We start from the raw sequence: 15,338 nt of genomic DNA, 5'->3' as shown, positions 1-15,338 counted from the left end.
CTTAAACTGGAAAGGTATCCTTCAACCTTTCTGAAAGGCCCTGACAAAATTGGCCTCTACGAACCGGGTCACTCTATTTGGTATCGGTTGCCCATCTACGAAATTCGGAACTATAAGTCTCCACTGACCGATTCCCCTAATGAAAGAGACGCAGCCTGGATTCAGCCAAGGAGATTCTGTAAGGATCATCATAGATGAGAGTCAGAGCCCCAAAAAATCCCTCAACAGTCTGGAGACAAACAGAACCTTGTGGCAAAGAGAATGCCCAGAATTGAGGATCTCCTTGCAACAGTGAGATCACAATCCCTACTTGCTGCTCCTCATCTCCAGAGGAGTAAGGTTGAAGTTTAAAATATAACTTACATGCTTCTTTAAAGAACAAAAACTTGTCTCTACCTCCTGGAAACCTGTCCAGGAGGGCAATTTTGGGTTCAAGCTGGATCGGCCTACCCGCAGAGTCTCCAATATCAGGAGTCTGCGGCCGCTGCTGTTGCTGCTGAACCTCTAATAAAAGGTCAGTTACCTTCAGAGACAGCCTCTGAAGCAGCTTTGCCAGCACCGAAATGGGATCCATAAACCCGGAAACAACAACACAATAAAAAAACAAATGTCAGTTTTTTTTCCTTATACGGCTGGTGATAATGTCATTCTAGGTATGGGAAGGACTCAGTGTACGATGAGGGGAAAAAGAGGGGAAGCCCAGCAACTAGGGAAAGGGGGAGTGGAGACCCCTAGGCAGATCTTACAACACTCTGGCTCACATATCGTCCCTACATAGGTTCCTCACCTATCGCCGAGCAGGATACCATAGCCCTGGCTGACCCTGGAGCTAGGGCCCAGGTAGTGAGGAGGGGTGAGCACTAGTCAGCTCCACTACAACTAAAGACAAATAAGGTAAACAGACAAGGGGATACACTTAGCTTTGAGAAGACACCAGAGCGATCACAACAACGATCACAAAGGAACTCCAAGAAGAAACTAGCCTACTGCTAGAACTCCAGGCCTGAACAGAGGACTATACTTCTATCACCAGTAATTCTCTGGAAAGACTGGGTGTTATTTAAAGGTCCAGCAAGGGTGTGTTAATTAGCAGCAGAAAGTGAAGCTCACCGCTGGGTCCTAGAGAGAGACGAATGGTGAAAGGATCAAGAAGGTGTCTGCAAACCCAAGCGCAGCGACCTTCTACAGCCGGATCCAGAATGACTGTGACATCTGTCTGAGATAGTTTAGTGAATTCTGCATTGAGCAGGGGGTTGGACATGATGACCCTGGAGCTCCCTTCCAACTCTAACATTTTATGATTCTAGGATTCAAATCAAATATACTAGCCTCATCAGATCTAATAAATCTCTTTATTAATTTCTTCAGTTTGCATTGTGAAATCTGGTAACAAGTCCACTTTAAAGTTTTAAATTCTAAATACGTATTTAAAAACTTTATCCTTTTATTTTAAAACTTTTGAATCTATTTTTTTGTAATTTTTTTTTACTTTGCAAGCTAGGGATCTCTATTTTATATCTTAGGACTTTTTAGAACATACACAAAAACACTTCTACTGTTCTAAGTATTCATAACTGAAGAGCAACGTGTCTGTCCCAGTGCCCAGAGTTGCCACAATTAACTGTTGAGTCTTGGTGTGTAAATTTTGTAACATGGTGATTCAGTGTTCAAAATGTCATATAAGCAAATGGAAAGTGAATGCTGGAATAAGTGACTGGGAATAGATTAACTGAATTACAGTTGCAACTATGCCACATGCTATGAAGGTGTGCATGTGAAAATGGCTATCAGGACTATATTTTACATACATGTAAAATGTTTAATTCATTTATATTTAAAGGAGATCTTATGCAGAGTGAGAAAAAAGGAAACAAAAGTGAGTACTGTCCAGTTCTGGTGAAGAACAAATGTGACAAAATTGAATTTTGATAGTTCACTTGAATTTGGCCAGGCAATTTAATTCAAATTGAAATTATTCTTTGTAAATTATATGTTCCTTAATATGCTTAATATGCTCTGGAATCTCTTAAGACCCTAAAGCAGAAGCCTAGGGTGAAAAATAAAAAAGACACACCTCAACCTCCATCTATCCCACCTCCACAGCCCCTGGACTTCCCACCTGCACCACACACATGACGTCCTCTTCAGCTCTTCCAGCATCTTCACCCTGCGGCATGGCTCCCGGCGCTGAGTAGGTCAGATGTCATGATGTACATCAAATGAGTCAGCATCTCGGCTTATACAAGCATTGATGTCAAAGGCTCTTCTTGGCACTGAAAGCCCGGCAAAGAGTGGAGATGCTCAAAGAGCAAAAAATAAAGTTACACATGTGGTGCCAGAGAGAGCTGCCATTGTGCATCAGATGTTGAGGGCCGTGACAGCAGGACAGTTGAACATTGAGGTGACTTTTTTTCACCCCTTTCTTAATTCTTTACAAATGGTAGGACACCATTTTCCTAAAATTGCACAAATCAAATAAAAAAAAAATTTGATTCAGAAAAATCCAAAATATGGAAAATTTGAGTCAAATTAATTTAATTAAAACCACTTTGAATCAGTTTTGTTGTGGAAAACCAACTTTGACCATTTTCCTGAAGTCAATTAGAAATTAGGTAAAGTAATTTTATCCTTATTAAGTGTAGAATAACACAGCCCTGATTCTTATATTTGCAGAAGATCTTATAGTAGATTTATATATGTTTATTGTGGAGAAGAGCTGAATGCTTATGTGATATCAGATTTCGAGGTCGTACATGCCCCTCTCTTGTATCTTCTATATAAAAATAAATGTCAATTCTACTCACGTCAAAGGCGTTTTCCATAAATAAATACAAGAGCTGTGGTTGTTTTTAAGATGGTTACATGTATGTTTTTTTTTATATAATCTTTATCGTCAACGTCACTTTCCACGTAGAGTAATGCAGGTGATGGAGGACTGTTGTGCTTGCCCATCCCACCGAGTATGTAAGGCAGACGCAATAGTAAATGTTCTTTCTTTATATCTGGTTCAGCTCATCATTAATATCATTGAAGTGATTAGACCAGTCAGAACATTGCACATCCCATGAAGACTTGGACATGAAGAAATTACTTAAATTTGTTGGCTTAGTTTTTCTGCTCTGGAAATTTGATTCTCAAATAACTGCACAAACTCCAGAAGAAGGTAAAGTCTTTGTGTATTCAATTTCTATTAGTTTAAATTGAACATTAATGCAGATTCCCTGGTATTCCGTCATGCACGTCTTACTTTGTGTAACGACATCACGTAATGTACAGTGTAAAAGCGTGAAAAGTATTTAATGACTTAACTGTAACACGATTTTCAATACTTTTCTAATAATAACATTTTCCAAAAATAGTCCACTATCGATCATAATAATAGCATTTTTTTTATTTTATCTGGCTTGTATAAATGGATGGTTTAATATATTTCTTAGATAGGTAACATTTTCCTAAGTAGATGGTGGAATATATTTATTAAGTTTAGTTTTGCACATCCATAATATTTCAGCATTTTTATATTTATTTTATAGCCTTAACATTTTGACCCAGCGCTTTAACTAAATCTTGTATTCACCCCAATATTTTACATTGTTTTTTAAATTATAGAACTTTGAGAAGAACTTCACATTTGCTCAATTTTGGAAACTTATTTTTTTATCATTTGAAAACGACAATTTTAACTACTGTTAAAGCTCAATTTAATAGCTCTGGAAAACTTTCCATTTTTTCCCTAACTTTTTCCAAGAGCCATACTTTTTTTTTATTTTTCCTTTAATATAGACATATCAGTGCTTATATTTTTCCGAAACAAGTTGCAGTTAATTAATTTCACCCTACAATGTACTGAAACATGGCGTAAAAAAAAATATCAACCGGGATAAAATGGGGAAAATAATAGAATTCCATTTTTTTAACAGTGTTTGTTGCGTAATAAAAGTAACCTGGGACCATGATTATCCACGTCAGTTCAATTATGATGATAACAAATCTAAATCAATTTTTTTTTCTATAAATGTGCTGAAAAAAAAAATCATATATTTAAAATATATTTTTTTTTTTGGTGTCATCATTTACGGAGAGCCATCAGATTTTTTATTTTCTGTTGTTGGCACTGAGGGCTTTTTGTTTGCATAGTGAGTTGATGTTTTTATTGATATCATATTTTGTGTCGATAAGATGATTTGAATCACTTATTGTTACTTTTTCTGGTAGGTGAGGTGACCAAAAAAAATGATTTTTTTTTTCTCTTTACAGAGTTTACCAATTGGGTTAATTAATTCCATATTTTAGCAGAAAGGACTAGTACAAATGCAGCGATATCAAATGTGATTTTTTTTATTAGGGTAAAGGAAGGTGAATTGAATATTAAGTTTTTACATTTTTTTTCTATTTTTTTAATTTTTTTTCTGTGGGGGGAAACTTTTCTATTTGAGCATTTTCTTTCTTGGGCACATATTTGGAAGTGGGTTTTTTATATGTGTAATTTTCATGTGCACTTTTTTTTTAATAGAACCCTGTTTGGACACACAGCAGGGCTCATAATTGAAGAAACGCTACTTGACTAGCGGAGCACAAATTTGGCTGGAATAGATTGTTGATTCTTTGTAACATTTGTAGAGTCCCAAAGTTTCCAAAACAGTAGAAAAGAGATCCAATTTTTGGAAACTTCAACTCTTTTTGCAATCACCAATTTCTGCTGTGAGCTTTGAATACATTGGGCAGTGACTATTGAAAATAAAAAAAATTTCCACTAAAATTATGTTTTAGTTCCAAATTTTTCAATTCACAAGGGATAATAATGCACATAATTGATGTTGAGTACAGAAATACATCATAACTTACTCTAAAACACTATTGGTGCACATGGCGGAGCTCAGAAGGAAAGAAGCGCCATTTGTATCCTGGAGTTAAGAATTTGCATGAATAGACTGCGGGTACTATTTGCAGAGCACCTCAGGTGCTGGAACAGCAGAAAAATCTAAACATTTGTTAAATTACACTCTTCAAGGAATTCATATACTGGTGCAGTGCCATTTTTTGACCCCACGGTTGTTTTCCAGAAATGAGTGAGCAGTGCATTTTGCAGAGTGAATAATTGCACAGATGCCACTTTAGTGCCCAATACATTGTGTTTAGCTTATGCTTCTAGAGACTAAATGCAGTAATGCTATAAAAACCACCTTACTGAATATAAGTACAAAAAATCCTTTTACAAATAATGTGGAAACTTTATTCATAAATAATATTTAAACACAACTACAAAAGACAAAAAAACCTAAAACCCAAATATAGGAAAAAAGGGCGGTGTGGTCAGAAATATAAAATGCATGAGAATGCACACCAAGTCAAACCATATAGCAAAATATTGAGGGCATAGAGTTATAGTTCTCACATTCTACAGGAACATTAAATCTATATGACAACCATACTCAATATTGATATAACACATGTAGAGCCAATTCTAAAAGTAAGTAATCATATCAGTGATATATAATAGCTGAAATATTCAAAAGACCCCCTGCAAATTGGTGACCAAATAAGAAAAGTACTACATGAACTAGCAGCTATACCCACCATGTGCCATCATGCATAAAAGGACCAAACTGCCCAGTACCCTGACGCCCGTTTTGCATGCAGCTTCATCAGCTTCATAATTCATAATTTTAAAGAAACTAACCCTGCAAATTGTTAATTGAGTTCTCCAACTTCAGCAATGTCATACATGTGGATGATACCTGTATTCTTAGGGTGCATGCGATCGAATTCTCGGATGCACTCGCAGCACGAATCAGCATGAGTACATAATCGCAGATCTGCATTGCCCTATAGTATAACATTGGGCTGAGCGCTATCCGATAAAACATCAGATAGCATTCAGTCGTGTTATACGCTCGTGTGAGCGAGCCCATAGACACATTTCTGGACTTAGAAGATAGGGGGATCATTTAACTTTGTTAGCACAGATTTAGGTGGATTTGTTTTCGGGAGGACATGACATTTTTTGCTTGATTTTTTGGGAGACACCAGTTTTAAATAATTGCTAATGCTATTCTCCTTTTGGAAACTAAAAACACTTTAAAAACGAATGATTTCTTTTTGCATCACCATATATTCCACTGACAGTTGTGATCTTTGCTTGTTTTTTGCGTGATATTTTCAACAATACTATTTCGGTTGACATACAGTACAGACCAAAAGTTTGGACACACCTTCTCATTTAAAGATGTTTCTGTATTTTCATGACTTTGAAAATTGTACATTCACACTGAAGGCATCAAAACTATGAATTAACACATGTGGAATTATATACTTAACAAAAAAGTGTGAAACAACTGAAAATATTTCTTATATTCTATGTTCTTCAAAGTAGCCACCTTTTGCTTTGATGACTGCTTTTCACACTCTTGGCATTCTCTTGATGAGCTTCAAGAGGTAGTCACCGGAAATGGTCTTCCAACAATCTTGAAAGAGTTCTCAGAGATGCTTAGCACTTGTTGGCCCTTTTGCCTTCACTCTGCGGTCAAACCATCTCAACTAGGTTCAGGTCTGGTGACTGTGGAGGCCAGGTCATCTGGCGTAGCACCCCATCACTCTCCTTCTTGGTCAAATAGCTCTTACACAGCTGGAGGTGTGTTTGGGGTAATTGTCCTGTTGAAAAATAAATGATGGTCCAACTAAATGCAAACCGGATGGAATAGCATGCCGCTGCAAGATGCTGTGGTAGCCATGCTGGTTCAGTATGCCTTCAATTTTGAATAAATCCCCAACAGTGTCGCCAGCAAAGCACCCCCACACCATCACACCTCCTCCTCCATGCTTCATGGTGGGAACCAGGCATGTAGAGTCCATCCGTTCACCTTTTCTGCGTCGCACAAAGAAACGGTTGTTGGAACCAAAGATCTCAAATTTGGACTCATCAGACCAAAGCACAGATTTCCACTGGTCTAATGTCCATTCCTTGTGTTTTTTGGCCCAAACAAGTCTCTTCTGCTTGTTGCCTGTCCATAGCAGTGGTTTCCTAGCAGCTATTTTACCATGAAGGCCTGCTGCACAAAGTCTCCTCTTAACAGTTGTTGTAAAGATCTGTCTGCAGCTAGAACTCCGTGTGGCATTGACCTGGTCTCTAATCTGAGCTGCTGTTAACCTGCGATTTCTGACGCTGGTGACTCGGATAAACTTATCCTCAGAAGCAGAGGTGACTCTCGGTCTTCCATTCTTGGGGCTGTCCTCATATAAGCCAGTTTCTTTGTAGCGCTTGATGGTTTTTATAACTGCACTTGGGGACACATTCAAAGTTTGCCCAATTTTTCAGACTCACTGACCTTCATTTCTTAAAGTAATGATGGCCACTCGTTTTTCTTTACTTAGCTGCTTTTTTCTTGCCATAATACAAATTCTAACAGTCTGATAGTAGGACTATCAGCTGTGTATCCACCAGACTTCTGCACAACACAACTGATGGTCCCAACCCCATTTATAAGGCAAGAAATCCCACTTATTAAACCTGACAGGGCACACCTGTGAAGTGAAAACCATTTCTGGTGACTACCTCTTGAAGCTCATCAAGAGAATGCCAAGAGTGTGCAAAGCAGTCATCAAAGCAAAAGGTGGCTACTTTGAAGAACATAGAATATAAGACATATTTTCAGTTGTTTCACACTTTTTTGTTAAGTATATAATTCCACATATGTTAATTCATAGTTTTGATGCCTTCGGTGTGAATGTACAATTTTTAAAGTCATGAAAATACAGAAAAATCTTTAAATGAGGTGTGTCCAAACTTTTGGTCTGTACTGTACGTCTAATCGATTTTCTAGCCCATTTTTTGTTTGACAATATGTGAAAGCAACTGTCAGTTTTTTTTTTCTTTTTTTACGATCCTTCTAAAATATTGCGACAGTTTTATCATTCTGAGTGCAACAGTAGCAATTATGTGTTTTTTTAATTTCATTTTTACATAAAATCAGCATTTTTAATTATAAAACATTTTCCATTACATTTACGTAGTATTTTCTTGCTATTCTACATTTTAATAAATTCTATTGTTTTTATTTTTTACTCTTTTTCAGAGTCTCATTATGGGATGTTTACAACCCACAATGTCATTTTTTGTGATAAAAGCATCCAGCCTTTCTTTTAAAAGCTGTAATAGTGTCGGCCATTACTACCTCCTGTTGTCGGCATTCCATAGTCCAACTGCTCTGACTGTAAAGAACCCTTTCCTATTTAAGCGTTGGAATCGCCTTTCTTCCTCCCGTAATGAGTGCCCCCCAGTCCTTAGTATGGTCTATTGAAGGAATAAGTCATGTGCTAGACCTTTGTACTGACCACACATATAAATGAGATCTCCTCTGAGGCATCGTTTTTCTAAGCTAAACAAGTCAAATTTTCCAACCTCTCATCATATGAGAGGCCTCCATCCCTTGTAATAATCTAGTTGCCGCCTTTGAACTAACTTAACATCCAAATATTATTTTTTTAAATAGGGAATGCAAAACTGGATCCCTTATTCCAGATGTGGCCTCACCAGTGATTTATAAAGGGGTAACAACACCTTGAGATAGTAGGATTTTCTCTCTTTTTATACATCCTAAAATCTTGTTTGCTTTTGCGGCAGCTGCTTGACATTGAGTACTGCTGCTCAGCTTACTTGTAACCAGAATACCCAAGTCCTTCTCCAGTTCTGTAGTCCCGAGTATATTCCTATTTAATGTGTATGCAGCAGTAGGATTACTCCGTCCTAGGTGCAATACTCTACATTTATCTACATTAAACCTCATCTGCCAAGTGTTTGCCTATTCTGACATCTTATCCCGATTGTTCTGCAATATCGTAATGTCAAGGACAGATTTTAATATCCTACATAGTTTGGTGTCGTCAGCAAAAACTGAAACTTTACTCTCAAACCCATCCCCAAGGTCATTAATAAAGAGGTCACCATGAAAGAAGGGGGCTGGAGGCATGGGAACCTAGAAGGAAGCCCCACATGACCGGGATTGGCCAGGAGGGTGCAATTTTTAAATCCCAATGGTCGGGATTGGGTATAGGCTTGGAGGGGCTGGCATTTGGATGGGGGTGGGGCAAGGGGGGAAGAGGTATAATAGGGAAAAGTGCGGGAAAACGGGCAGTCCAGGGAAGAAGTCATTGAGAGAAGTTCTGGAGCACTGATCAAAAAAAAAATATATATATATATATATATATATATATATATATATTTTTACCTTTCTAATTGCTTGGACACTCTTCTCGCTATTATGGAGTCCGTGGAGTCCGTTATCGCCAGGCTGAGGGAGACTGCCAGATCCAGGCAAGGAGGGTGGCTTGAGGCCCAGCTGGCCGGACTTCTGGGGAATGCCGGAGAGGAAGAATCCCCGTCGGGTTTGGGAAGAAGTGCCAGGAGGACGCGGCCCCCCGAGAGGCTTTCCCCGGAGATGGTTGGTACGGGCAGCAGGCGCAGGCTGCGGAGCCCCTCAGGGGACCCTGCGTCCGGGGAGCATGCCGGCCGAATCCCCTGCCGGCGTGCCCGCCGCGGCAGGAATCCGCCCAGCCGGTCTGCGGGCTCCCCCTGAAGTTCCCCGGTCCGTCGTGGTGCGGCCTCCCCCGTCGGCGCGCCGCAGTACTAGAGCCCAGGCCGCGCCGGAAGCAAGGCCCGGGCCGCAGACGCGTCATCCGGGGGGCGGGGCCTCACCGGAAATGGGGACTACGTCACTTCCGGCCCCGGAGACAGACAAAAGGGACGCACAGCCAATGAGCGGCGGGCGCAGGGACACGCCCCCCGCTCCAAGATCCAGCGGCGATTCAAGACGCCGGTTATTCAAAAGAAAAAAGGGCGGCAATCCTGCAGCGGGGAACGGAGGGAACACCAGCGCGGCAGGCACACCTGGCGACGTTCCTGTCGGGGTGCCTGCCAGTCAGACCAGAGGGCGCAGACAGCAGCGGAGCTACACGGGCAGGCAGCAACAATTCCAGGACCTGCTGCCTGGCTCAAGTTTCTCCAGGCAGAGGGATGGAGCGGCGGGCAGCAGCACGGAGTTGCCTGGCAGTTATCCACGGACCAACACGGATCGGGCTGGTGAGTCCGGGTCTAAAAATCGCGGAGGTGCACGGTCGGCGGTGAGGACTGGAGGACGAACGGCGGGGAGGTCGGCACGGGCTCGGGTCCCCCCTGGTGACGAGGAGGCCAGGGTCGCGGGCCTTGAGCAGCAGGGGTCGGTCCGACTGGATTATGGAGAAGAACAAGACGAACCAAGGACTCATCAGGACTCGGGGAGTACGGCTGGCGGGGACACAGCACCTGCGCAGCTTCGTGAGTATGCGTCTATGTATGGTTTGTCGCCCGCGGGGTCTGTAGCGGATGGGTTAGGTGATAGGCAGGTGCCTGGGCCCAGCAGGGAAAATGGTAGGGGAGGTAGTGGGTCAGATGTAAGCGGGTTTAGGGATTTGTTGGTTAGCATGTCGCGCATTTTGGCGAGAATAGACGGAGGGGGGGCCATTCAAAGGGGGTTGTCACCGGTGGGGGCTTGGTTACCTAGTCAACCGGCGTTGTTGCAGGTGGGGAGCGAGTCGGCCAGGTCGGCGGGGTGTACAGCTGGGACACCTTATGGGGTGTCGGTGTGTGTGCAGACAGAAAAGGAAAATGCGGATAGTATAAAACTGGATGATAGGGCGAAAGGGGAGGTATACGTGTGCTTTGAGGGGCCATTGGGGGCGCATTTAAAAAAAGAGGTTAAAGAAAAAATTTGGCGGGACGAGTATGTCGAAATTTTTTCCCTTCTTCCGTTGGAAAAGTTTAACCTGGATAAGGGAAAAAAGGAAGACAGTAAAAAAGAGGAAGAAGAGAAGCGTAGGTGGAGGTTGATTCCACAGACGTTTGTTAACTGGTTACAAGCTTTTGCAATAATGGCTAGCGTTATTGGAGAAAAAGCTCCTGATAATTGTTCGGGTTTGTTTTGCTACCTTGATGCTATTGGGGAGGCTCATAGGACTTACGGGGGTCAGGCATGGTTACGATATGACGAGCAATTTCGGCAGAGGAAGGCAGTCCGCCCTGAGATCAGATGGGATCAAAAGGACATTGGTTTGTGGCTGAAGGTTATGGCCCCAGTAAGGTATGGGCAGTCCTTTCACGGGAGCAGTAGTAGTGGTAACCAATCAGCAGGACAAGGGGGAGGTAACCAAGGGGCACAAAGCACTAAGAAGGAAGTGGGAACTTGCTGGCAATTTAATGACGGCCAATGCAAGTATGGGACCTCCTGTAAATTCAAACACGTGTGCTCCCATTGTAATGGAAGCTCACACGGAGCATCAAAATGCTTTAAGAAGGGTAAGGGAAAGCCGACAGTGGGTACCGGTCAAAGGGTTGACTCCGGTGAGGGTGCACGCGATGGCCCCCTTTCTAAGTAGGTATCCGGATCAGTCGAAGGCTAAGGTCATTTCGGATGGGTTTTTGGAAGGTTTTAGAATCCCTCCTCCTGAGCACGAGGTCCCCTTTTCACTAAAAAATTTGACGTCGGCTTCCCTTCATCCGGATGTGGTTAGCGTGAAGTTGGCTAAGGAGGTGGAATTGGGCAGGATGGCGGGACCGTTTCGGGTATTACCTAGCAGCAGGGTGATTATCTCGCCACTGGGGGTTGTGCCCAAAAAAGAGCTGAATAAGTTTCGTTTGATTCCGCATTTGTCGTACCCGAAGGGGCTCTCGGTGAATGATGGCATTGCACAGGAATTATGTTCAGTTGAATATACATCATTTGATGCGGCGGTGCGATGGGTACAGCGATATGGGTCAGGATCGTTGCTAGCCAAGACGGATATCGAGTCGGCTTTTCGGTTGCTGCCAGTTCACCCGGATAGCATCCCGTTGTTAGGTTGTTTTTGGAATGGGGCATATTACATGGATAGGTGTTTGCCAATGGGTTGTGCAATTTCGTGTTCTTTGTTTGAAACGTTTAGTACCTTTTTGGAATGGGTGGTGAAGGACCTGGCATCAATTAATTCAGTCATTCATTATTTGGATGATTTTTTGTTTATAGGCCCTCCGCAATCGTTATTGTGTAGGAATTTGTTAGGTACTATGGTGTGGGTAGCGGAGCATTTTGGCGTACCATTGGCAAAAGAAAAGACGGAAGGCCCTTGCACAATCCTAAGTTTTTTGGGCATTGTTATTGATACAGAAAGGATGGAGTGCCGGTTACCTAAAGATAAACTGTGTCTGCTCAAGCAGGAGGTCGATAGAGTCGGGAGGTTGCGCAAGGTGACCCTGAGGGAGCTACAATCGCTGTTGGGGCGCTTAAATTTTGCATGCAGGATTATGCCAATGGGCAGAATATTTTGTCGCAGGTTGTCAGGCGCCACAGCAGGAGTGCATGGGGGCTCATCATTTTATCCGCCTAAATAAGGAACACAAGGAGGACCTGAGGGTTTGGAAGTTGTTTTTGGAAAGCTATAATGGCAGGTCATTAATCCAGCAGGAGTTTGTAAGCAGTTTTGATTGTGAGATTTTTACAGATGCTGCGGGAGGTGCTGGATACGGGGCCTACTGGAAAGGGAGGTGGAGTGTTGGGGCATGGCCGATTGGGTGGACGGAGAGGGGACTTACGAGGAACCTGGCGTTTTTGGAATTGTTCCCTATTGTTGTTGCGGTTACTATTTGGGGGGAGTGTTTTGCCAACAGGAGAATTCGGTTTCATTGCGATAACATGGGAGTGGTGTCTGTCATCAACAGCTTGTCTGCTTCGTCTCCGCCTGTGATTAGGCTGCTCAGAGAACTAGTACTTTGTTGTCTCAATTTGAACGCTTGGATTACAGCAGTCCATGTTCCAGGTGTACAAAATTCTATAGTAGATGCCTTATCTCATTTTCAGTGGGACCGTTTTCGGGCGCTAGCACCAGAGGCAGGGGACGTGGGTCAAGAATGCCCTTCGCATTTGTGGCAACTGGTTATGGAGGTGCCGGACGGTTAATAAGGGAGTCCATTACGAGGCAGACCTGGGCATCATACGAGGCATCGTGGCGAGTATGGCAAAGTTGGATTCTGGAGTGGGGTGTGGTGGAAGGTGAAGGAGATAGAGAGATGGCGGTGTTGTTTCTTGTGGGAAGGGCAGCAGAGATTGGATGGTCTGTGTCAAAAGTTGGTAAATTTGTTGCAGGATTGGCATTCGGTTTTAGATTACAGGGGTTAAAAGATGTTACAAAGTCCTTTTTAGTGAAGCAAGCACTTAGGGGCTTTAGGAGAGGAAGTAAAGTGTTAGATAAACGAAGACCGGTGACTTTTAGTATTTTAGAGCGGTTGGGTTTAGTGTTGGATAAGATCTGTTGTTCGGTTTTTGAAGCCACACTGTTTAGATTGGTTTTTTTTTCATTGGCGTTCTTTGTCGCACTAAGATTAGGGGAGTTGGTGGTACCAAGTAGGAATAAGGTTGGGGGTTTGTTTGCTGAGGATGTGAGCGGTCGGAAAGGTGGTACCGAATTTTGGATTAGGAGGGCGAAGATGGATCAATTGGGCAGAGGCAAGCTAGTGGTATTGGGTGAGGTTAATGGATCTTTTATTTGTCCTAGGAGATGTTTAATGGCTTACTGGCAGGTTTGGTCGGGACGTAAGGGCCCATTATTGTGTCATAAAAACGGAGAGTTTTTGTCACGTTTTCAATTTATTGCAGTATTTAAAAAGGGGATCCGGGAGTTGGGCCTTAGTCCTGAGGTGTACGGGTCGCATTCTTTCAGAATCGGTGCGGCGTCAGAAGCGGACGGTTTGGGTTTAGGAAAGGATGTGATAAAACGCATCGGGAGGTGGAGTTCAGATCGTTATCTGTCCTATGTACGGCATTAGGTATGCGGAATGGTGGTTTTAATTTTGTCCAGAAGTGAATACCCCCCTTTTTGATTGTCTTGTTGCAGGTGACGTCCCGTTATTAGTCTGGATTCTTGGACACTCTTTCGTTCATTGGGGGGCGCTGCGGGCGGATATGAGGCCAAACGGTAGGCAACTGGGTTTTAGCAGAGAGCAAGTGGTGGTCCGGTGGCTGGGTTTTAGAGGGATGGTATGGAGAAGGGTGCTGCCTGAATTCCTTAAGGCGGCTCGTTTGGACCGGGCGCCGGACATTTTGGTGGTGCATATGGGGGGGAATGATTTGGGGGTTCGGCCAGTTAGGGAATTGATGAGGGATATTCGGATTGATTTTTTAAGGTTGTGGACATCTTTTCCGGGGGTGTTGACGGTTTGGTCTGACATTGTGCCGAGAAAAAATTGGAGGGAGGCCAGATCAGTGAAGGGCATTAATAGGGCACGAGTAAAGTTGAATAGAGCCATAGCAGCTTTTGTTGGTAGAAATGGGGGTGTAAGTGTTCGGCATCTTGATCTTGAGGCAGGGGTTGGTGACTTTTGGGCAAAGGATGGGGTGCACCTGAACGATATTGGGATTGATTTATGGGCATTATCTATACAGGAGGGGATTGAGAGGGCTTTGGCAGTGTTGGGGTGCTCACGAGCCTGAGGTGGTCAGGGCTGTTCATTTGTGGCGGGGGGTGGGGTTCTTGGAGTTGGCACAGAAGTGTCGGTGGGAAAGTTATTGGAAATTAACAGGCAGTGGCTTGATTAACCGGGGTGATCTGGCATTTGGTTTTTGGGGCTCTGGACGGGGTTTTACCCTGGGAGCTTTTGGTGCCCTTGAGCTGGTGATGGACGGCTGAGGGTAATACGGTGGTTCGATTTCGGTTTAATTTATGCCAGATCTAATTTTAACTCCAAGAACCCTCCCTTCTTATTTATTTGAATAATAATGTTTATATGTTAATGTTGTTTGTTAATAAAATGGCCGCTGTGGCCAAATTTATCCAAAGAAATTACAGGTGCAGTGTTTTTATTTGTTAAGGTACTTGAGGTCGGTATGATGGGGAGGGATCTTACGGAACTATGGAACCCGGGTTGGCCGTACACGGTCAAGAAGGGGACTGGAGGCATGGGAACCTAGAAGGAAGCCCCACATGACCGGGATTGGCCAGGAGGGTGCAATTTTTAAATCCCAATGGTCGGGATTGGGTATAGGCTTGGAGGGGCTGGCATTTGGATGGGGGTGGGGCAATGGGGGAAGAGGTATAATAGGGAAAAGTGCGGGAAAACGGGCAGTCCAGGGAAGAAGTCATTGAGAGAAGTTCCCACCCACCCACCCTCTTTTTTGTTTTCCATTGGTATATTTTGTGATTAATGGTAAAAGGGTGGTTGTTTATCGTGAAAGAATTAAAGGGGTATTTGATGTTGTGCATTATACTGGGTTATATTAAAAGTGTTATGTAAAGTTGTGTATGAAGGTATGTCGCAGTGGCTTGGCGGGGGGTGGGGT

At 43.0% G+C, this 15,338-nt stretch overlaps 1 protein-coding gene across 1 annotated transcript in view; it reads left to right on the top strand.

Moving 5' to 3' along the window:
- Positions 1–3,003: 3,003 nt before the first annotated feature.
- LOC141153875 (antigen WC1.1-like) overlaps positions 3,004–15,338 on the top strand; it is a 193,693-nt gene continuing 181,358 nt past the window's right edge. Inside the window, exon 1 of the mRNA XM_073639115.1 lies at positions 3,004–3,163. Coding sequence (XP_073495216.1) covers positions 3,079–3,163 — 85 coding nt within the window. The 5' untranslated portion in view covers positions 3,004–3,078. The remainder of the gene's footprint in view (positions 3,164–15,338) is intronic.

Source organism: Phyllobates terribilis, unplaced genomic scaffold, assembly GCF_046119375.1.
Source record: "Phyllobates terribilis strain yellow unplaced genomic scaffold, ASM4611937v1 Scaffold_7__3_contigs__length_470593459, whole genome shotgun sequence".
Classification (NCBI taxonomy): Eukaryota; Metazoa; Chordata; class Amphibia; order Anura; family Dendrobatidae; genus Phyllobates; species Phyllobates terribilis.
This window is presented reverse-complemented; position numbering and strand designations above follow the sequence as displayed.